This window comes from Hibiscus syriacus, unplaced genomic scaffold, assembly GCF_006381635.1.
Source record: "Hibiscus syriacus cultivar Baekdansim isolate YM2019G1 unplaced genomic scaffold, ASM638163v2 tig00003041_pilon, whole genome shotgun sequence".
Taxonomy (NCBI): Eukaryota; Viridiplantae; Streptophyta; class Magnoliopsida; order Malvales; family Malvaceae; genus Hibiscus; species Hibiscus syriacus.
The window spans coordinates 9557956-9581206 of record NW_024061960.1 but is presented as its reverse complement, the minus strand read 5'-3'; the positions used below and the strand labels follow the sequence as shown (position 1 = coordinate 9581206).

General features: G+C 33.5%; 4 protein-coding genes and 1 pseudogene across 9 annotated transcripts; 3 read left to right on the top strand and 2 right to left on the bottom strand.

Annotated features, from left to right (window-relative positions):
* Positions 1-805: 805 nt before the first annotated feature.
* On the top strand, positions 806-3737 carry LOC120172241 (prohibitin-1, mitochondrial-like). Its single transcript, XM_039179753.1, has 6 exons — positions 806-866; positions 1756-1943; positions 2107-2223; positions 2761-2931; positions 3026-3238; positions 3432-3737. The coding sequence occupies exons 2-6, from the start codon at positions 1767-1769 to the stop codon at positions 3621-3623; spliced, it is 870 nt and encodes a 289-aa protein (XP_039035684.1). The 5' UTR covers positions 806-866; positions 1756-1766; the 3' UTR covers positions 3624-3737.
* Positions 3738-10233: 6496 nt separating this feature from the next.
* LOC120172230 (caffeic acid 3-O-methyltransferase-like) lies at positions 10234-11954 on the top strand. Its single transcript, XM_039179748.1, has 5 exons — positions 10234-10453; positions 10523-10956; positions 11034-11344; positions 11428-11492; positions 11584-11954. The coding sequence occupies exons 2-5, from the start codon at positions 10544-10546 to the stop codon at positions 11881-11883; spliced, it is 1089 nt and encodes a 362-aa protein (XP_039035679.1). The 5' UTR covers positions 10234-10453; positions 10523-10543; the 3' UTR covers positions 11884-11954.
* A 1167-nt stretch (positions 11955-13121) lies between these two features.
* On the top strand, positions 13122-15274 carry LOC120172254. The gene is made up of 2 exons (XM_039179759.1): positions 13122-13841; positions 15005-15274. Coding segments are annotated over exons 1-2 (627 nt in total). The 5' UTR covers positions 13122-13215; the 3' UTR covers positions 15006-15274.
* Positions 15275-15620: 346 nt separating this feature from the next.
* On the bottom strand, positions 15621-21115 carry LOC120172183 (transcription factor VOZ1-like). 6 transcript variants are annotated; one of them, XM_039179714.1, is made up of 7 exons: positions 20985-21115; positions 20835-20913; positions 20665-20760; positions 18244-18492; positions 17940-18095; positions 16771-17263; positions 15621-16526 (listed from the first exon to the last, which is right to left on the bottom strand). In XM_039179714.1, exons 1-7 carry the CDS (start codon positions 21098-21100, stop codon positions 16054-16056), a joined length of 1662 nt encoding a protein of 553 aa, XP_039035645.1. In that variant the 5' UTR covers positions 21101-21115; the 3' UTR covers positions 15621-16053. The 6 variants fall into 6 exon arrangements, with proteins under 6 accessions (XP_039035645.1, XP_039035651.1, XP_039035659.1 ...); XM_039179720.1 differs by lacking the exons at positions 20665-20760; positions 20835-20913; positions 20985-21115 and adding an exon at positions 18980-19174; XM_039179728.1 differs by lacking the exons at positions 20665-20760; positions 20835-20913; positions 20985-21115 and adding an exon at positions 18980-19174 and having other exon boundaries at positions 18244-18475.
* Positions 21116-22079: 964 nt separating this feature from the next.
* On the bottom strand, positions 22080-22773 carry LOC120173997 (annotated as a pseudogene).
* Positions 22774-23251: the final 478 nt, after the last annotated feature.

The following is a 23251-nucleotide window of genomic DNA, read 5'->3' as shown; positions in this document are numbered from 1 at the left end:
CGACTCGAAAACTCACGAGTTTAAAATTTTCAAACTCAAACTCGAACTCGAAATCCTGAACTGAAGCTCGTGAACAGCTTGAAAAGGCTCAAAATGAAAAAAAAAATCTTAAACTTAACTCGATTGAAGTCTCAAACTCGAATCTAAATCTTAAATACATGAAAATCTTATTGTATTTTTAAAAAAGCAGTACATAAATGTTAATATTATTAATAATTTATTAAAAAATAAAATCTTAATATATTATATTTTTGAGTTGCTCACTAGTTTTTCGAGTCGAATATCAAGTAGCTTGTTTCGACTCGTTAAGAACTTGAGTCGAGCTCGAGCAGTTGAGCTCGAGTTGAGTCCATTCGATCCGAGTATTTATCGAGCCTTGATCAAGTCGATCTTGAGTAACTCGCGATCTGTCTCGTTTCATTTACAACCCTAGAAGAGATGATGAATATGAGAAAATTTAGGAGTTTGTTGAAAATTTAAAGAGAAAAATAGTATTTGGATGATTAAAAAATGAGCTGGTTAGATGGTAATGTGAAACAAAATGAAAATAAATTCTTTTAAATTTAAATTTTAATTTAAACAAAATAATTTAAATACCAAAATTTTGGCTTTAATTCCACACTTAAACATTTTTTTGAGAAATTATCAAATTTCATTCCACCAGTAAATTTCAGGTGTTAAATTTATAAATAATTTTAAAAATATATATGAATTCCATAAATAATTTTTTCACTGGTGACTTTTTTTTAATTAAAAAAACCCGGTTGGGTGGACTGAAACAAAACCCATAATATAAAACCCTAAACCCTACCTTTCTTCGTCCTTAAACCCTGAATCCCTCTTTCCCTCTCCTGACCATTTTGCAGGTATGTCGATCTCCATCTTTTCCTTTGTTTTTAAAAGAAAAGTTTTAGATCATATTTTCTGCGTTTGTTTGCTTAGCAATTTTGGAATGGAAGTTTAGAAATCAGGCTTTGGTTGCTAAACCGAGCCGTTTCCTTTTCCCTCTGTGTAAGTCTTGTTAATTCGCATCTCTTGTTGAAGGCAGTGTTAGCCGTCACTATAAAAAGAGCCAGCCTCTTGTTCTAGAGAACTTGACTGTATAAAGATGTCAACTTTAATTGTCTTACTATTTCTTTTATACTTTTGGTTTTTGCGGTTTGATTCGACATTAAAATGACTGGGTTTTGTTGTATCTTTCTATGCTATTGAGGGAAACCCATTTGCATTGTAGTTGAAGATAGAGATTTGAGAGGGCGTAGACATGACCATGTTGGAATATATATGTTTATGTGTTTGGTTTCTTGCGACTGAAATGAATGGAAAAGTTGTTTAAATATTATTCCTGTATAGATTATTTAGCAACAAAATGTATGAATCAACATCGTCTGGCTTCTTATACTTCTTTCTGAAAGATATGGCTTCTAATGAAATTTGGAGCCTCTTCTTCAATACAGAGATTTAGGGTTCACCTTTATTTCGGATTGTCGCGAGTGAACATTTATGTGGTTATGTAGTTGCTTTTTCTATTTTAGAGTTGCTTAAACTATTTCTCTGACATCTCACATTGGGTTGAATGTTGACTTGGGCATGCATTCTTTGTCTATCATGTGGATCTTTTGTTTTGCTGCTGTTGTTAATTGGTTGATCTTTATATCATCTTCTTCATAAACCGTTCCACATTTATTTGATGCTTGGTATTTTTTGCACCTCTGTGTTCTGCTACTATTCAACTTCCAGCTTTAAACTTTTCAGCATCAAGTAAAATGAATCTCAATAACCTCAAAGCTCCTAAGATGCCTGGAGGTGGAGCTCTTCCTGCTTTGCTTAAGATTGGAGTAATTGGTGGGCTTGGTCTTTATGGAATTACCAATAGTCTCTACAACGTTGACGGAGGGCATCGAGCAATTGTTTTCAATCGGATATTGGGCATCAAAGATAAGGTCATCATTCCACTAGTTTGTGTGTTTTTAGAATGTTCCCTTTATAGCGTGATCCTTTCTTGAATGACTAGATTTTTTCCAGTGTCCTTTTGCATTCTTGTTTTTCTTTTGGCTTAATTTCTTTCTAGCAGTTTGTCATTCAGTTTAAGTATTGGTTCTGCAGGTTTATTCCGAGGGGACACACCTTATGATACCATGGTTTGAGAGGCCTATCATATATGATGTCCGTGCAAGACCTCATCTAGTTGAGAGTACTTCTGGTAGTCGTGATCTCCAGATGGTAAATGCTAATTTTCAATTTTCGCTTCAGACATTTTTCCTATTATTTCCTTATTGCTTTCTACTTCTCTAAATCTAAAACGATATTAATTGGGATGTAAAAATTAAAATCTTACCCTATTCTATTTCCATGCTGTATCAAAAGTCGGGCTCTATTGCCATTGAGATAATGGTGGTTAAGATTCTGTGTGATTGTATATTTGTAACGTATAAAAACCTGAATTTAAAATGTTCAAATATCTGTATGAATTTCAAATTTACCACTAAATATGCATCTAACAAATCCATGGATTTGAAAAATAATCATAAATGTCACATTCATATGTGTTTAGTCACGCTACTGCACAAATTTCTGAAACCAAATCCCTCTTTGTCAATCTAAATTTCCAGATGCAACATAGCTTTTCTCTTTCTTGTTGATGCTACAACATATATGCATTTCCATAGTTATGTTAATTGGAAACATGAAATAGAAAAATGTTGCAGGGAGTAATGCCTTAATCAGACCCTAAACCTGCTTCTGAACTATCCTCTGCAGGTCAAGATTGGACTTCGAGTTCTCACTCGCCCTAGGTCAAATCAGTTAACTGAAATTTATCGAACCCTGGGTGAGAACTACAATGAGAGGGTCCTGCCTTCAATCATTCATGAAACTTTGAAAGCAGTTGTTGCTCAATACAATGCCAGCCAACTCATTACTCAGAGAGAGGTATATATCATGTCATGCATTTTCTATGCCCTAATAATAGCATAAATGGTTTGGATTAATCGTGTGAAGTTGAACTATACTATTGTGGTTTTAGAATGTTAGCAAGGAAATTCGGAAGATTTTGACTGAGAGGGCAGCTAACTTCAACATTCAGCTCGATGATGTGTCCATTACTAGTCTGACTTTTGGGAAGGAATTCACTGCTGCAATTGAGGCTAAACAGGTGGCTGCACAAGAAGCTGAGAGAGCTAAATTCATTGTGGAAAAAGCTGAACAGGACAAGAAAAGTGCTGTTATTCGAGCACAGGTGAGATGCATGAAATGAATCCCACACTCTAGTCTTGGTGGTTATGGTTTTAGAGGGAAAAAACAAAGGAAGGAAATAAGTTTCACTATAAAATTTGATGAAAAAATGCTGCTGCTCAATGGGAGTATTGAGCACATCTGGTAAACGATAGATATTTTTTCTGTTGTAAAGTGATTGTTTTTCTGGTCTGCAGGGAGAAGCCAAGAGTGCCCAACTCATTGGTCAAGCAATTGCAAAGAATCCGGCATTCATCACATTGAGGAAAATCGAAGCTTCTAGAGAAATTGCATCTACCATCGCGAATTCATCGAACAAAGTGTTCCTGAACTCAAAGGATCTATTGCTTAACCTTCAGGAGATGGATCTTGAATCCCACCCCAAGTAACTTGATCACTTCCATTCCATACTTGATAAATAATTCAATTCTGAGAATGTTAAAATACAACACTCTGTTCTATCTTCCCATGGATTTTGGAAGGATTTTATTTTGCCTTGCGAATTAGTGTTCAAACATTATGTCAGTTCGATCTCTAGAGCTACTGGATATATGTTTCCTCCAATACGGGCCATCTATATTATCTTCATAAGCTCATTTCATTGTTATTGGATACTCTCTTTGAACTAAAGATTTTATATATGTCAAGACATAAAAAATGTGACGGGTAAAAAATGGATACAATATGACAGGTGCATGTATAGGTAAAATATATCTGCCAACACAAAATATATTATAACTATAATCTAAACAAAATCTATTCATCCGAGGTAAAAGACTAATTAACCCTGAAAATTGCTGAACATACTCATTCGAAATTGGCGATCCTTGAACTTTCAAAGGCGACAAAAATTCAAGCAGCCGTGGTTTAAAACTCTTTATATTCTTCCACCAGTAATAGTTCAATACAACACTGAAAAATTGATCACCAACCTTGAAATATATGAACAGCCAAAAAGAATTCTACATGTATACTCTAAGGTCGGCAACCAGACTAATTATTTCTTGCAGATTTGGTATCTTGTTTAAGACGTATGTAACTACGCAAACATTTTAACTTTCCTAGTTCCAATCAATGTGAACGAGGCTCACGCCCCTGTGCCAAAACACTATATAAATGCACCACTAGGTCTTATGGACCATGCCCCCATCATATCTTCATTCTCTGCAATCTCCTTAGTTTTTTTTTTTTTTAGTTTTAGAGCAGAGAAAGCAATGGGATTAACCCAAAACACTTGTTCAACTCTTGGCTCCGATCAGGAAGCAATGTTGATGGCCATTGCAACAATGGGTTCTTTTCTCCCTAGGAAATAAAAAATTTCAAAGGATCAATGACTTGTGTAGGTTGTGTACTCGTTTAAGAATTACAGGTGTCCTTTGATGGAAAAGTAAAGAAACGAGGGCGATGTTGATGTAATATCCATGCAGGTAGAAAATTCTTTGACTAGTTAGATGGGCAATGCATAGAGTAATAATTCTAAGAATGATGACGAAGAATTGTGGATGGATACCATAACAATTCTTTGACTATGACTTGTAAGGACGAAGGTGGACATATTGACAGAACGTACAAGATGACGAAATACCATAAGATGGCCGTATAAATTGACTATTTATCACATGGAATGATTTATTTTTTCGACAGATCACCCAACATAAAATATTGGGTAAACTATGCTTTTAATATTTAAATTATTAATTTTGATTCGTTTTAATATCTAAACTTTTAGTTTTTTCAAAATCATACATAATATTTAATTTTTATTTTATTTTAGTATTCCGGCGTTAAAAACTTAACGGATGGGCTCGTCGGTCACCTCATCTACAGTAGCCAATCGCCGCTTCTACAATCGTCGGTCAATAATGCCTAAACTTTCAGGCCCGCATCTTTTCGACCTCCTAAACACGATTTCAGCCTCCATTTCACTGGGAAACACCTCAATCTCCCCAAATCGACGATGGATTCTTCGATTTTTTCATCCTCCAATCTCCATGGTCTACTGTCTGATGGGTCTAAAATTGGATTATGTTGGTCGACTCGTCATTCTCTCGTGGTCCACTGTTCAGATTGGTCGTCCGTCCACCAGAGCTATGCCACGTTAGCCTGTCAGTTAAGTTTTTAACGACGATATACTAAAATGAAACAAAAACTAACATTAAGTATGGTTTTGAAAAAAAATGAAAGTCTAAGTATTAAAACGGACTAAAATTGATAGTTTAAGTATTAAACACATAATTTACCCTAAAATATTTTATCTTTATTAATATTTAACGTAGACGTGTAAGATTCTTTACTGAGACAATATAATAAGAACGTAGAGCATTGAACTTGTCATCGAATCATTTAACATGTATATATATTAACATATATATATATATATACATATATATATAAAATTTTTAAAATTAATACATTAAAGAATTATTATTATTTTTTTAGATTATGGGCTTAAGTATCACATATACATAGATTATGGGCATTTATTAAATAAATATTTGATAATCTTTAAATACATAATACCTTGTATTCAACTTAGATTAGTAAAATATAGTATTTGAAATTATAATTATATTTATATTTTTTTAAAAATCAAAATCATAAAAACATTAAAATGAAAAAATCCTTAAAAACTAGTAATTTTTGAAGAAAAAATCATTATTTTTCATAAATTTCCAATTTTATAAATAATGTTTAAGATTTTTCTAAACCAAACCTTTCCCTTTTTTATTAATTTTCTTCTCTTTTTTAAAAAATATATTTTTAATCAAATAATTAAAATAATATAAAAATATAATGAAAACAAGTTAAACTAATAAAAATAATAAAATAATCAAAATAAGAATTTCATTATAATTTATCATGTTAACTTCATGCCATGTTAATACTTTTCACATTTTATTGAATGTCTCGTATTTTTTTATTCTTTTTCTTAATAAGTCAGTTTAAAAAGTAATTTAGGTTTTTGTCATTTTATTATTTCTCAATAATATCTTATATTTTATAGAATTTATTTTTAAAAGATAAATATATTATACTTTTACTAATTTATAAATGATTTTTACTATTTCCGCCTCGAAAGTACGTGCATCATAAGTAACTTAAATGATTAGATAATTATTTTTAAAAATAAAAATACAAAATAGCTTTATTATTGATTTGGTAAAATTTCGAGTTCAAGACCCTGAACTCTCTACAAGTTTCAAAACCGAGCCACAACTTGTATAAATTTACAATTTTGTCCCCAATTTTTCCCTTATTACTACTTTAATTTGATACTTTAAATTAATAAAATTTTAACCCTTAAATTGGAGTGCGACAGGAAAAAATGCTCAATGACCTTAAAATATATAAACAGATAAAAAGGAATTCAAGCTAATTCTAGATGTATACTATAAGGTCGGCAACCAGCCAATAATTAGATTTGATATATTGTCTAAGACGTATGTAATATGAGGAAGCAATGTTGATGGCCAGGCAACTGTCCTTTGCATCAGCCTTACTCGTGATCCTAAAGTTGGTTACGGAGTTCGATTTATAGATAGGGATGAACGTAAAATCTTATTTAAAAAAATATTTTTAATTATAAAATTATAAAATATAAAATAAATTATTAATAAGAAATATTTAAAATATATAATGATATAATAATTTTATTTTAAAAATACGACTATATCTGCTCGTCTTTCCTTGATTCATCCTTGCCTGCTGGAGATCATCGCCAAATCTTTTGTCTTCAGGTTTCAACGACGACTTTGAATAATAACGGGAAAAAATATTCATAATTCCGTTAGGTATCCGAAATATAAAAATAATAAAAGTATAAAACAAAAAATAATAAAAAATGAATATGTCAAGTTCACCGAACCTGTTCCGTACTAATAGTTCTTTTAAATGATTTTTTAAAATAAAAATGGTAAGTGTTTGATGCGAATCAATTTGTTTATAGTGTTCAAAGTTGATATTCAATTGATATATAATTATAACTTTTTTTTAATCTATCAATGGCATCAAATCGATTAATCGATCCAAATCGAGTTTTATAGAGATATACTATTGGGACGACCATCTCAATCCAAACTCCATTCGTAAACTTTAATATTTAAACCCTTAACATTACTTAAGAAATTTAGTGTTTCATCCTATTAGACCAACTAGCGGTTGGAAAATATAATTATACTATTATTTTAAATGATAATAAATATAATTTAATATAAATAATTAATAGTTGGTCGATTTATTTTTTAAAAAAACTGTACTTTTATATTTATTAATTTCTTTAAAAGTCTGTTGCCTATATATATATATATATTTATATATTTAATTATCTTTATTTAAATGGTTATATATTTATTTTTCATAATAAAAATATTTTATAAAAATATATTTCTTATCTATAAATTTTAATAGAGAGAATGAGTCAATGTACCAGAATAAAAACTCTAAGAACGAAGACAAAGAGTTGTCTGTGGATAGAATAGAATTCTTTGACTGATAAAGAGAAGAGTCGACATATTGACAAAACATATAACATGACAAAATATCTCCTAAAACAGTCGATAGAAATTGACACTTCGTCAGATGGAGTTATGTATATTTTGGACAGACCAGGACTCAACATAAAATATTCTGTCTATATTAATATTTGAGATAGACTTGTATGGTTTTTTAGGGTTAAACTACTTCATATACCACTAAACTTTACGCCATATATCGTTTATATCATTAGACTTTCAATTTATTCAATTATAGTTTTGAAATTTTGTTTTAACTTTAATTATACCACCTTGTCGTTAAAATTCAAAAGGTATGATGACTGAACAAAATGGCATCATTTATGATGGGAGTATTAGTGCCAAAATGACATCATTTCAAGATTTGAATTTTAGAGGTGTATCAATTTTGCCACTAAACTTTTAAATATATCTATTTTTTGGCACTTTACTTTTTTAGCAGCCACCGACAATCGATCAATGTCCATCACTGATCGTCTTGCCAAGAATGGTACCAAAACGTTCGCATTTCACTCACACTTATTTTCCTAGGATTGGTTTTCCATGAAATTAACTCAAAATCAATAAAAATCCATTTAAATGTTAGACGTGCTAATACTCTGATCTCTTCTGATGATTGTCATATGAGGCTAGTTTTGATGTATGTTGTTCATCTTCTCGAAATAATGCTTTCTCACTATTCATATTTTTTTAAACAAATACCCCGAATCCCTCAAATGTAAGAAAATCTCCAAACCCCTAAAATTGCTTGATTTAATTTTATCGATTTTGAGTGAGTTTCGTGGAAAATCATTCATAAGAGAAGAAAAAGGAGAGAAATGAAAATGTTTTGATACCGATCTTGTCGTGAAAAAGACTTATGACAGGTAGTGATTGGCTGCATGCAGCGGCCGAAAAAGTGTAGTGCAAAAAATAGAACCGTTTAAAAGTTTAGTGACAAAATCGATACACACCTAAAGTTCAGTGCCTAAAATAATTTCATTTTAGGCATCAATACTCACACCAAAATGATGTCATTTTATCCATGTCATCATATCTTTTAGATTTAACAACTTAGTTGCATAAATTGAAGTTAAAAAAAAAAGTTCAGTACATAATTTGAGAAAATTGAAAGTTTACTTGTATAAATAATATGTCACCTAAAGTTTAATGATATCTATTTTAGTTTATCCATTTTAATAGAAATATTTATTTTAATAATAAATATAATTTTAATTAAGATAATATACATAAAAAAGCAGGAAAGAAATAGTTCATGTACAAAAATATATTTGTAAAGTTTTTTTTTACAATAAATGACAATATTATAATATTATATTATTTTTAACTGTAACTGATTTGAGTATTAGGTGAATATTTGAACGTGGCCATGATTTAGGTTTGTCAGGTTACGTAATTGATTTGGGTTTATGTTTTTAATTCCGTTTTGTATTTGTATATTATGATATTTAGATACTATAATATAATTATTTAAAAATATAATTATAAAAAACAATTAATTATATATGTTTAACTAATAAAATTTAATTATTCCTTTTATATTGTTTTTATCATTTGATTGTAAAATTATAATTATATAAATTTAAAATTTAAAATAACAATAATTATAAAATTTAAAATATGATTATAATTTTAATACTGCCTAAAAGTTGAAAAGTATAACCAGGGATATCCGGTTAAGTTGAAGCGTAATTAGAATGAGTTATTATAATGTTTTGATTCTTATGTTTATTTCTAAAGGAAAATAATATAATATAATATAATATAATATAATATAATATAATATAATATAATATAATATAATATAATATAATATAATAATATAATATAATATAATATAATATAATATAATATAATATCAGTGCGGTAACTATAAAACATATCAGTTAATATAATATAATATCAGTGCAGGAAACACAGTACATATATATTAAAAATAAATGACAATTTTTGTTATAGAACGTAATAGATTTTAACACATAGTTATTTTAAAAATAAAAATACAAAATACAAAATAGCTTTATTATGTAATTCACTTATTTATAAAAATGATTTTCTTTGTATGTTGTGTAAGATATTGTTACTAAACCGTTTATATTAAATTCAATTATGGACATTAAAATAATATAAACAACATAATTACAATATGTGATTCACTATGATAATTTAAACTTATCAACACAATAAATAATATTTTATATTTGTTAACATAATTATTCACCCAGAAGTACTTCAATTATTGAATTCATTACGTGATTCCTATAGTAAAAGAGAAGATTATTCTCTCCATAAGTCTTGGATTCGAGTAATTACGTTTGTAAGATGTATGTACATTATCAATAAGTTAAAAATATTATGAATATATAATACATTGTAATCATCCCACACTATTATAAAAACACTTCAATTATTATTTAGTAATCCAAGTTATAAATTCTAAAAGATCAGGGAATGCTAAAGGTAGATCATTCGAGATTTGCGAGCATTTTAATTTTCAAAGGAAGATAAGAATTCAAGCCGCCACGAGCGTACAGCTCCTTATCTTCTGCTAAACTAGTATTATTCTAATACAACACAGTGCCTCTGTGCCTGTGAGGCTGCTAAAACCAAAATGCATAACGCCCAGCATTTTAATTTTCCAAGTTCTAAGCCATGAGAAAAAGGCTCATGTCCTTCAATGCCAGAACATTATATATGTGCACTGCTAGGTATTATGGACTATGCCCCCATCATATCTTCATTCTCTGCAATATTTTAAGTTTTTTTTTTCTTTTCAGAGTTTGAGAGTAGAGAAAACAATGGGTTCAATCCAAAACACTTGTTCAACTCTTAGCTCCGATGAGGAAGCAATGTTGATGGCCATGCAACTCTCCTTTGCGTCAGCTTTACCCATGATCCTCAAGTCGGCTATAGAGCTCGACCTGCTGGGGATCATCGACAAAGCTGGTCCGGGCGCTTTTCTGACCACGAAAGAAGTGGCTGCCCAGCTCTCCACCACCAACCCTGATGCGCCTCTCATGCTAGACCGCATGTTTCGTGTGCTGTCGAGCTACTCCGTTCTCACTTGCTCCTTGCGCACTCTTCCCGACGGCAAAGTCGAGAGACTCTATGGTCTTGGCCCCGTCTGCAAATTCTTTACCAAGAACGAGGATGGTGGCTCTGTTTCCACCATATCTCTCATAGCTCAAGACAAGGTCTTTATGGACAGCTGGTAACCAATTCTTTCATTTTCCTATCCATTTATTACGTTTTTTATCTGTCGGTTAACATATGTTGGAATGTTTACAGGTTCCACTTGAAAGATGCAGTGTTGGATGGTGGATCTCCATTTAAAAGGGCCAACGGAATGCCTGTATTTGATTACCTCGGCACGGATCATAGACTCAACATGATTTTCAACAAAGGGATGTTCGATTTATCTTGCATTGACATGAAATGGATTCTTGAGAGATATGATGGCTTTGAGGGAGTAAAAACACTGGTCGATGTTGGCGGTGGAACTGGGGTCGCACTTAACATGATCGTCTCCAAGTACCCTAGCATTAAAGGCATTAACTTCGATTTGCCTCATGTTATCGAGAACGCTCCAACTATCCCTGGTACGATATCTTCAGTTTTTTCCAAGTATTTTAAAAACCAACAGATAAATAAACATGTTTTTTAAAATGATATTTGGTTATAGGTGTGGAACATGTTGGTGGAGACATGTTTGTGAGTGTCCCGAAAGGAGATGCGATTTTCATGAAAGTGAGTTGGACTGACATAAAATTAAGAATTCCCTCAACTTGATAAACCATGTATAACTTATGTTGTCGACATGTATGTGTTGGTGGTGCAGGTTCTATGCCACAGTTCCGACGACGAAAACTGCTTGAAAATTTTCAGGAAGTGCTACGAAGCTTTGCCGGACAATGGGAAAGTGATAGTTGTGGAAAACATACTTTCGGAATACCCTGATTCAGGGCTTGTCACAAAGTTTGTCAGCTTATCTGATTCATTCATGCTGGCTTGCAACCTTGGGAAAGAGAGGAGTGAAAAGGAGTTCGAGGCACTGGCAAAGGGTGCCGGATTTCAAGGCTTCCAAGTCAAATGTTCTGTTTATAGCATCTGTGTTATGGAACTTCTCAAAAGCGCTTGAATTTTTTCTCTCTTAGAGATGAATAAAACTCAGACTGAATAATTGTAGAGTTGGATTCCTTAGGTTGAATCCACTTTCTTAATAGTTTGAGGTACTTGTTCAATAATTATTGGTTTTCATTTCATGGCATAAAGATTCACATATTTCTCTCTTCCTAACTCCCCCGTCCCCATTGGATGATATTTTACTCTCATAAAACATTGTTGGAGCTCCTCTAAAAATATTATTGTCTCGACTCGAATTCAAAAGCCTATTAACATCACACACGAAAAATAAAAATAAAAAAACCATTCGAGCATTAAACTTTGTGAAACTCAGTAATGCACATTTGCACTACTATACTACTTGAAGTGGAAAAAATCTAAGCAGGAAATCATAAGTAACAAGCCATTTAATGCATTTATTAGTAAGTCCCATAACAGATGCTATAAAATTAAATTAGAGATGCTATAAAAAAATTAAAAAGTTCCAAACAATAATCAAATATTGTTCATACATTGCTAAAACATTTTATGATTTATTTTTAAAGCCTGTCCATCCTTATTATAACGATGTTATACAATAATAATGATTAGGGATCAAATTGGAACTTTACGAAAATTAAAGAACTAAAGTATAATTATCTAAAAATTAAAAGACTAACTTACAACTTAGTCTAATGTCTACTTTGTAATAAACCATTTTCATCTAGGCCTCCATATTAATACCTGTTTAAAAGGCCCAGAACCCAAATGAAATTAACCTAAAAAAAAACTATTTTTCAAAACACACTCTAATTATTTACTAATAAAATGGAAAAAACTATTTTTCAAAAAATATTTTAAAAACAACAAAGTATTATTGATATGAAAACAATAAAATAAAAAAAAAATCCGGGTTTTAAAATAGACAAACAATTTTATTAGTTTTTTTGTTTGGTATATACAAATTATAAATTTCAAAATATTTAGGATTTGGAAAAGCTTTGTTTTTCATTTTATATATTTTTACTTAATAAATATTTTTTTATCAAATTTTACTTTATAATCAAATAATTAATTGAAAATAGAAAAGAAAAGGCATAATTTGGCGGCTGAGATCTATCCACATCAGCCTATGGAAGCCCCGCAATGACTCTTCCCCGTTGGTCCGAACTTCATCGGCGTCGCTAATGCCATCAGATCAGCAGCACGACAGCCCACAGACAAAAATACATGCTTTCAAATATATATATATATATAAACACCGCCTTCATTTTATCCAAAAAGAAAAGCGACTACTTGTGAAATTTGGGTTGTATCAAAATTATAAACGAAACGAAAGAGGTGAAGAAGTTGGCGGAGATAGTGGTGTATGGCTAGAACCAACAAATATACCTCTATTAATTTCAATCATGTCATCGAGAAGAATCTGACTTCCTCTTCTTCTTCTTCTGGTTCCCACAAGAATACTCATACCAATCACCAAAGCCACTCCTCTTTTGCTTCTTATTCATCCGCCAGCAATGTCAAAACCCATGGTCGCATCCTCGTCCTGACCCGTCCTTCCCCGAAGCCTGTTTCGACTCCTCCCGTCGTGTCCCCAACGCTGCCCAAACAGCCAAAACCTCTTTCTGCTTCTGTCCTGGATCACCCACCGTCTTCTGATCAGATTTCTTTGCGACCCGGTTCTGGGGTTTCGATTTCCGGTCCGGAGAAGAAGGAGAAGGATGCTGTGACCGTTTCTGGGTCTATTAAATCAGGTCGATTTGTCCCGCCTCATCTTAGGCCGGGTTTTGCGGGAAAAGAGGAGAAACCCGAACTCAAAGTCTTGCGAGGGAGAGAACAGGGGTTGAAGCATTTTGGCTCGTTGGCTTTCTCTGGTGAAGATAGGCGTCCCAAATCAGGCGACTACGAGAAGATCAAAAGAGGCGGTTATTCAGATTTGGGGTTGATTCCTCGTCCCAGATCCAGCGGAAACCTCCCTAGTTCTAGTGGATGGTATGTTTGATTTCTCCTTCTGATTTCATTATTCGTTCTGATTTAATTTTGTGATTGTGAACATCGACTTGATCCCTGTACTCCTCTCTAGTTTGAATCAACAATGAAATAAGCAAACAGGGCTGTGTATTCCTTTTATGATTGAAACGGATTGTGTTATTGTTGTTGGTCAAAATTGATTCCTTGGGATTGCATATTAGGGGCTAATTGGAGCATTTTAAAGTCATAAAATACAAACATGGATTGTAAGACGAACATGAATGTTCGAACATTGGGACGATATCGTTGGAGCAGCAGACGTAAACTACAAACATGGATTGTAAATGAATATGAATGATAAAAAGAGAAAAAGAAATATAATAAAGCATTGCTTTATCTTTGGGTATTTGAGTTTCACATATGGTGATTTTCTTATGACTATTTCATTGCAAGTGTGCAACTTCTGGTGCATAAAGTTTTATAGCTTATCTTTGACTTGCTGGCTGAAACAACCAAGAAATTGTTGGAGTTTTTCTAAAGGAAAAGTTTGTTGTCTCCTTTTCCTTTATCATTTGGTCAAACTTGAACATAGAGTATACATCTGAGGATCTACAAACCTCACTCCACTTAAACAATTGAGCTGAACATGCTATAAAGCCTTGTGGTCTAGATGTTTTTGAAATTTATGAGCGGTAGAATGCACAATTGTTTGATGGAGTTGCTAAAAGGTTAGTTCATTTTTTCTTACCAAGAAAAGTGGGAAAGATAGTACGTTACTTTTATATATTTATCATTTATACATTAGTATAATCGTGAGTACGTTTCATTTGTATACATACAGCTTATATGGAAACTGCTGAATGAGGTATTATGTTGCCGAATGTGACCACTAATGGTACTTGGAACTAAAATCCATTTTATTTCATGTTCACCCACTTCGTTTTTACTAATTTGTGGATTTGGCATCCTTCCCATTCTGTTCTGTTGAAAATGTGTTGAACTTGTTCAGGTTTCTGATTTCCTCTTTTTTTCATTAAGCTGTTCGCTGCTGTTCTTTTTGTTTTCCGATTTTCTCCATTTAGACTTTGAATTCAGTTATCGCCTATCTGTTGGTACATGTGGCTGCTGACATTTAACTTTGTTCATATCTTCAAACTGCCAACTAAATGAATGCCGTTTTGCAGAATTGCTCTGAAGACCTTGTAACTTCCTTGAAGGCGTAGATGGATGCTTTATTGTGTGAACGGCTGCCTTCTGTGTCCCTTAGGCGGGCATATTTTGAGTTATTCTAAAACTCAAATGACCGGACCATCATGAGTTGTTCTATTCTAAAATAATGAAAAAGGCTTTGAGGACCAAAACTCCCTTGAGAGCTCAGAAATATAGCCTGATTAGTTCATATGGAGTGTAGAATTCAGTTATGTTTTTTTTTTGTTTAACCACTTAACTGTTGTTATGGAGGAGCTTAAATTTTGCCTCTCTCCTTGTTGTCTTGGATGTACTTTGAAAGATCCTTAAAATGTAAGATTTTCAATTTTTCTTTGCAAAGAGTCTGCTTTTATTTCGAACATCAACGTTCGTGTTGTTTCGACAAACACTAAAGAGAAAAGCTAGTCTCCATGCAAGTTCGACAATGGTGAAGGGCGGCTTATTAGTTAAACCTTGAACCCTAAACCCTAAACATTATTATCTTACAATTGGCTTATCACTTTCATGCAAGTGCATCACCATTCAGATATGGCAATTATATTGTCTTATGCTAATTACCAGTAGACATATAACTTACAAGAAAGAAACTTGGAAGTCCAAACAACCACCACATAATAAACTTAAAAATGCAAACACCATTAGGAAGATAAAACAATGCAGTACCATTAGGGAGAATTCAATATGTCTCCCTATGGAACTTTTTTCATCTACAATTACCATTTACCTCCCGAGTTTAATATGATAGAAGTTTCTAACTTGCTCTGTACACGAAACACCATCTATAAGCAGTTAAACAGTATATTCCATATTCTAGTTTATGGAGTGATGCACCAGATGCTCCCTTGTAGAATAGAAGTCACCAAGCAGCAACCGAAGAAGGATTTAAAGAAAAAGTAATTTCAGAAAATGGCTTCGCAATATTTGATCTCTATCTATAGACCAACTAAAGCTAGCTTGATGTTTAGATTCCAAATGCACAACAAACTAGTCAATTTTCTGCTGTTTGGAACATTAGAACCATAATTCAAGCTTGTCCGTCTTGAGCCGAATCAGCAATTTCGGCGGCAACTTTCTTGTTGACCTTCGTCTTGCCCTTACCAGGAGATTTGCCATCTCCAGGAACTTCAGCAGTAAGCCTTCCCATTTTCTTCTGCAGATCGGCGAGCGAATCCTTAGGAACTTTCACTTTCGGACTTTTCTTTTGATTGACAAGCTTCAGCTCCAGTCTATATAAAGCAAAAGCATTACAGCCATAGATCTCATATTCAAACAAGTGCCATTCATATTTCCCAGCCGGTTGAGGGTCCATGTAGTATGACCTCTTCTGGCCCTCAAATTCCTTCATCACCTGCTTCCTTGATTCATGCCAACCACGTCCAGAGTAATCTGGTAACGACCTCTGCTTTCTGTTTCCACTCTCAAATGCCCTCCTAGGCTTATCAAAGAAGAGCCACTCCCTTATTATTTCACCCTCAAGTAAAGAAAGATCAAAAAGCTCTGCAATAAAGGGATGGCCTTTGTCATGGATAGCAAGAGAAAGGATAAAAGAGGGCATGCTTTTTATTGTCAAAATCAAATACACATGCCAAAATTGCCTAAAGAAAAGTGGTACAGAGAAACCAGGCACTCTATTTCAGATAAGTAGCCACAAACCACATTATCTACCATACTTCCAAGATAAACAAGAATATTATTATTCTTATTTTATGTTTTACTGAGAGAGAGAGACATGTTATTTTACCTGTAGCATTCCAAGGTGATTTCATGGTAGCAGCACCTTCACATTGAGGAATGCCAACGTTCTTACCCTGTGCCTTTGCTCGAACTGCATCAAGTAGTAAATTATCCTTTAAGCTAATTCCACCAGGGCGTAGAATTGGAGTTGTGCCAGGGGGGTCTTCATTCACAGCTAGGGTAGCATGAAAACTGCTACAGTAGTCATGATACCAGTCAGATCCTTGGGCCGGCCTTGTACAATCCCAGAGAGCACACTTCGGCCCCATGAAAGCAGATGGTGGAGGAGAGATATTCGACAGTATGTTGGGGCTAGCATCCTTCACATAATCTTCAGTCGCATTGGCACCAATGGGAAGCCCATGGTCAAACTCTTGTTGTAAATCAAATGTATGATAATCCAATTGATAATTCATGTCAGCATTAGCTGAGGTAGAAACTTTACATAAATCAAACCCTTGAAATGATTGTTCTGGTGGCTCATGATTCACAAAATAGTCCTGACAAAGAAAATGTGTGCCAATTCCAGTCAAACTTCACGCAAAGGATCAGCATTAAACTACTGGAAACTAAAAAGAAACCAAATATGGCCACAAAACAAGAGAGGACTTGGGGGGGGGGGGGGGAGTGATGCAGACGTTGAAATAAAGAAAACACCAAAGCAACCATCACCTACTTTACTTCTAATATAAAATGATTAGAGTTAGGAGAAATAAATCAACATGCAATAGCTATTAGCTTAATACCAAAAAGAATATAATATAACTTTTCCTTAGATATGATGCACTTTGCACATGAAAAAGTAAAAATGGTCGCAGAAACACAATTAAGAAACACTCATACCAACCAAGTTCATATTCAACAATAATGGATTTATCAAATGAAATTACACTTGTGGCACCTAGACTTTCTAGTGTTTCACCAGTGTATGACAGCTCCATCCACCTTTACTTTATAAAGAACTATATAAATATATACTTATATATAGCAAACAATAAAGAAATATATTATATAGTAAACCAAAACATAAAAATTTGACATAAACTTTAGCTTATATATAATTTCCTTCCTTTTCAGTGTAATGGTGCTTTAGGAAGAAATATGGAGGGGAAAAAGTAAAACAAAAGAATTAATTCTTCTCCACATTAAAATCACAATGGGGGGAAAAGCTCTCACCTCTGGAAATAGAGGTAAATTACCCGGATTTAGGCTTTGATCATCAACCTCAGGCTTCAGCACTGGTGGTTCCTTTAATGCACTTGTGGCATCATCTTCTTCCTCGTAAATTTGCAACAATCGGTTTATATCATGAGAAAACGATCCAAGACTATCCTACATAAAGTTCACCAAAGTTGCTTCTTGTTTAGGCACAGAAAATCTATCTACTGAGTTCAAAACCAGAGTTTACGCCCCATTTTATTTATGGGTAGATTGATGCAAAGAGTTTAAATTAGCGTTGATAAAATAGAAGGAAACAAACCAATAAAGATGAGGCCTGGGATGGTGTGCAGAGCTCAGCTTTCCACTCACGAAGGTTCTGATAAACTTGCTCCTCTAACACTGCAACATCACCGGCTCGACCTTCCTTCCTAGCGGCTTGAAGACCGCTGAACTGTTCTTGGAGAAAATTTAGTCGGTTCTTGGCATTGTCCACCATCAATTGGTGACAGGCAGATGTACATTTGCTCTTTGATGAATTATTCTGCATTGTCCCTCTAACACCAAAACCCTATTAAACCAGAACGTTCAAATTTAGAAAAACCTAACAAATCCAAGAATTTCAATCCTTGAATCACCTCAGTACAATAACACATACATACAACACACATATATACACTTAAAGAAACAAAACAAAAAAATGAAAAAAACTGAACACAAACTTGTAATGGTGGGAGCATTAATTAAAAAAAAAAACCTCTTCCGTAGTGATTCCAAATCCACCGATTTCCACTGTTTCAATCCTACCCAAAACCCTAAAATATAACAAGTTTCCCCAAATTGAAGACGAACCCCCCCCCCCCCCCCCCCCCGCGGAGAAACTGAAAACAAAAGAGAAGCAAGTCAAAGGGATGACTTAAAGGAAAGAAAGAAACATGGGTTACACGTATGATCTCTCAAATAACATACACAAATTCCAACTTCAGAAGGAAAAAAATATTTAACAGAACAACAAGACTGGAAAAATAAAACAGGGAAAGGGAAGAAATAATATTTACCTAAAGAGGAGATTGAAGAGACTTTGGTTTGAATGAAGAGGAATGATATAGGTTAAAAGGTTACATGCAATTGCAAAAGGAGGGTGAAACTGAAGGGCAGTGAGGGTCCAGCGGAGTCTCCAGATAAGCAAAGGCAACCGCGACAAAAGGGCAAAAAAGTCTTAACTGTTTATATTTATCCACATGACACGAGAAACTCTTTCCAGCTTTTCTTCTCAGGTTATCAATCAATTCAATTTAGTCCAGTTGATTTGCAATTTATTGATATATATTATTTTACCAAAATTGACGTGATACTTTGAGTTTCGATATATTTAATTTTAAATATCTTATCTTTAAAAAAATTACTTTTGTGTATTAAATAAATTCCTTTTATCAATTCATTAGTATCTGAATATTTATATATATGTCAAAACTAAACATGTCATTTATATTCAATATTTTATTTTATTTTACAATGACTAAGCTAAACACAATTCAGTACACAACATCAATCCATCGTGAACTTTAGGTGTAAGGGAATGTTAATCTTTTTTAAGTAATTTAAATTTGAACAACATAATTTATACATATATAAAAGTTTAATTAAATTTAAAATTATTTTATTGGGGGTGAAAGTATTAGTAGTGCTAGTAAGATTGAATTATTAGATGTTTTGAGTTCGATCAATTCATGGACCAATATAAAATTTAATGAGAAAGGAACTTATTTAATTTCCAACGTTGGTGTGACTTATCGTCGGTGTAAACAAATTCAGAGTTTGAAAATTACAGGCTTTTAAAATTTGGTTTTAGTTTTAAACTCGTTAAAGAGAATGATATTTTTCTTAAGTCTTGAGTTCAAATATTTATATTTGTAGGATGTGCGTTATTAATGATTATAAAAGATTATAAAAAAATATTACTTTGTAATTACTTCATATTATTAAAAAAATGGTTCAAATTTTAAGTTTTGTTTGGTATTTGATTTAGAGAATTTGTTGATAATGTCCTGAAAATTAAAAAGGTGTTCATTTAAATTCTTAGCAATTAATCTGGAAAATATAAAAAATATTGATGGTATTTTCAATTATAGATCAAACTAATAAAAAACATATAAACAATGATGATTAAATGTATTATTATGTTAATTATTTAAGAATCGCATCATTTTCTCACTAAAAATTTCAGTGCATAATAATTAAAATAATAATAATAACTTCTATTAAATAATAATAATTTATTCCTATAATTAAGCATATACGTTAAGTCCAAATAAAAAGAAACCCATATATGGTCCCTAGGGCCTAGAGTTGGCACTATGACCCTTCCTATTGCCAAGCTCTAAGACAAGCTTGGATGTTTTCTGAAGCACACCAGAGAACCAAGTAGCACCAACCGCAACATAGTTAGTACTCTTGATCCTGTTCGGCAAGTCTCTCGCCGCCTCCTCCGCCGCCAAAATTGCCTCATCAGCCGCACACACTGCCACCCTGGTTTTGTCCATCACCATTCGACTTTTCTCCGATAATTTGAACTTGTGTTCGAGTGCATCTCTCGACCGGTTCAACGCTTTAACCCCTTCGGAAGCTATCGCATCCGCCACGGCTCGAATGCTTCCTCGGGTCTTCTAAATATAGAGAGTCGAATGCATAAAGACTCAAATAAACACAGTTACCTTCTTTGGCCCTATGGAAAGGAAGTTACCTCGGAAACAATAGGAATTGTTCTATATGAGACCGGAGGATCCGCAGCATCATTCTTCGGCAGAACTCGAATTTGTCGGCCTGCAAAAATAGCATTCTGCAAACCGAGTGCCATGCCACACACGATCAAATACAAAACGAATGAAAGTATGAATGTAATTATTTTCTTACATTAAGGAGAAGAGCTGTTTGATAAGCATATGGCTGCCTAAAAGATATCAGAGCTGACTGTGATTGGTCTCTATTCCCACTGCGCAAACAAACAAACAAAAAATAAAGATATGAAGAATTGATGAAGGTGGAGAAGTTTGAATGAATTACCCCAGAAGCTGGATTTTCTCGACATGGCCACAGTTAGAGAAATATGCATTGAGGTCTCCGAGAGTTACTGAAGAAGAAAGGTTGAGGACCAGAACAGTTAAATAAGGATTAGGCATTTCGATTTCAGTTTATGCCTGGTTATGGTCATGTTTACCATCTCCTCCTTTCTGCCAACAAAGGCCTAAAAGGACAGAACCAAGTTCTAGTTCCAGGGAGAATATAAAATTGAATATTGAAATTTCACTAGTGGGGGAATAAAGTCTGATTGATAAACACGAATTTATTCTCCTCTCATAAAACTTAAACCTGGCTTTTATTTATGTGTGAATGATCAGTATTACCTATCCATGTTCTCTAAACATGAAGCTAAGTGTGGGTATATATTCGATGTAAATAAGGGTGCTAACTAAGTTGAACAACTCGATAACAATTTAAATTTGATTAGGTTAAAATTCAATTAACACTTGATTTAAGTTAATTCGACTCACACTCGAACTCAACTTGACACCTTAACGTGTTGAGTAAAGCAAGGTCTCTACTCAATAAGTTCAAGAGTTAATTTTTTTTTAAAAATAATTAGGATGTTATTTATCTTATTTTAAGGATATGGTTGTAATATGTTAATTTGTTATATTTATGGATTGTTACTTTGAAGTTTAAACTTTGTAATTGCTTACGCATTATTTTGATAATTCTTAAACTAAATGAGTGTTTGCAAGATTGATACCCCTAAACCTAGACTTGAAAATTGATAAATTTTTAAGATTTAAAATATCAACTATATATTTGTAAGGTTTAAAATTCCAAGTTTTAAAGTAAATTTGAAATTCTAGATTTGATAAAGTTGAAGTTGAATGTATCCAGACTGAAACTCAGTTTTACTAATTTTAATTTAATAATTAAAACAAAAAATGTTTAATTTAAATTCAGGTTTTCAAATGGAGCTTTTGCCTTGGGGGTCAAGTGTGCTGCTCGGTTACCTTCCTTTTCAACTACAACAGTAAAAAGTAAGAGATAAGTCTCCCCTGATATATGTATACGTTGGCTGCCGATTTTGAAATGGAACATGGTTTCAAGGTTAAACTATAGAAATTATCATCTGAAGAAATCATAGTTTTTGTACGAGTTTGCACGCAAATTGTTCGGGCTTTGCTGCTGCTCATTGGAGTACCCCAAGTTCATTATATTCCCGTCATAGCTTCTTTCTTTATCGACATTCTGATGCCCTATTGGCTCCACACCTAGGAAATCGACCGTCTTCTTCTCGCCACCTTCCATGTACACTTCTCCTGACATATTTTCAGAATTTCCATTTTCTGCCTGTAGAAAATGAGTGTGGAACAACGCAGTCGGAGCAAGAGTATTGTGGGATCTTTTTGTTATATGTTTCTCCTCCCAGATAGGAGCCATTGGTATCGGCGCCATTCTTTTCTATGTTACTACCAATCATGGTAGAACCGTCCTGGACCGACACGGTTGAGGTGATGTTACTGGTGGAATATCCGGTGAAACCTCGGAGTAGTATCGCGGGGATTGTAGTGTCGCTGATCTTAGCACCCATTTCTGCAGCTTTCTGTAACAAGGCCGTTGCGGATGTATATGCGGACCCTATTGCAAGAATGGAAGTCAGGGATGTTCCTGGATTGAAATTTTGATTTAAGGTGCTGGACATGTTCATGATTCTGGCTGAATACAAAGACAATAGCCTCTGTGTATGGTTCATGTTCTCGTTAGAAATCGACAGCTTCGTCTTTGCATTGGCATCCGAGCATGAACCAGAACTAGGCATCGTCTCCGTTAATGCATCTCAGAAGGCTCTGTGTGTGACGAAGTTGTCCTTCCTGCGAATAACAAATGGATTGAAAAGAAGAAAAAAATTATAAAACCCTCTAATCACTTACGGAGTAACATGCTACATACCTCGAAAAGATCGAGCCACACTCGCAACGATATTCTCGGGTGCTACAGATCTTTGCGTGTGCCTTCCAATCTGACTGAACAGCGTATCGTTTAGAGCACTTATCACACTTCCATTTCTTTTCTCCATGCTTCCGGCAAAAGTGCTTCTTAATGCCGGTCAAGTAGCCTAGAGCCCGACTCGGGACATACATAAACCCTTTTCTTCACCTCAGTATTGACTATTTGTTCTTTGCTTTAGCTTCCAAGGCAAGTTATGTCCTCTCCTATGCAGCTGAAGGTTCTGGTCTCGTTGAAACCCTTTATGTCAAACTTCACATATGTACCTCTTGGTTGCCATTAGAGTCCTC

Coding starts and splice junctions, on each gene's coding strand:
- LOC120172241 (XM_039179753.1), top strand. CDS start 1,767: ATGAATCTCAATAACCTCAAAGCTCCTAAGATGCCTGGAGGTGGAGCT. Junction 1,944..2,106: donor TATTGGGCATCAAAGATAAG/GTCATCATTCCA, acceptor TTGGTTCTGCAG/GTTTATTCCGAGGGGACACA. Junction 2,932..3,025: donor AACTCATTACTCAGAGAGAG/GTATATATCATG, acceptor TTGTGGTTTTAG/AATGTTAGCAAGGAAATTCG.
- LOC120172230 (XM_039179748.1), top strand. CDS start 10,544: ATGGGTTCAATCCAAAACACTTGTTCAACTCTTAGCTCCGATGAGGAA. Junction 10,957..11,033: donor AAGGTCTTTATGGACAGCTG/GTAACCAATTCT, acceptor GAATGTTTACAG/GTTCCACTTGAAAGATGCAG. Junction 11,345..11,427: donor GAACGCTCCAACTATCCCTG/GTACGATATCTT, acceptor ATTTGGTTATAG/GTGTGGAACATGTTGGTGGA.
- LOC120172254 (XM_039179759.1), top strand. CDS start 13,216: ATGGCTAGAACCAACAAATATACCTCTATTAATTTCAATCATGTCATC.
- LOC120172183 (XM_039179714.1), bottom strand. CDS start 21,100: ATGCCTAATCCTTATTTAACTGTTCTGGTCCTCAACCTTTCTTCTTCA. Junction 18,493..20,664: donor CAATTCCTATTGTTTCCGAG/GTAACTTCCTTT, acceptor CTGGTTTAATAG/GGTTTTGGTGTTAGAGGGAC. Junction 16,527..16,770: donor ATCACCTTGGAATGCTACAG/GTAAAATAACAT, acceptor CCTTTATTGCAG/AGCTTTTTGATCTTTCTTTA.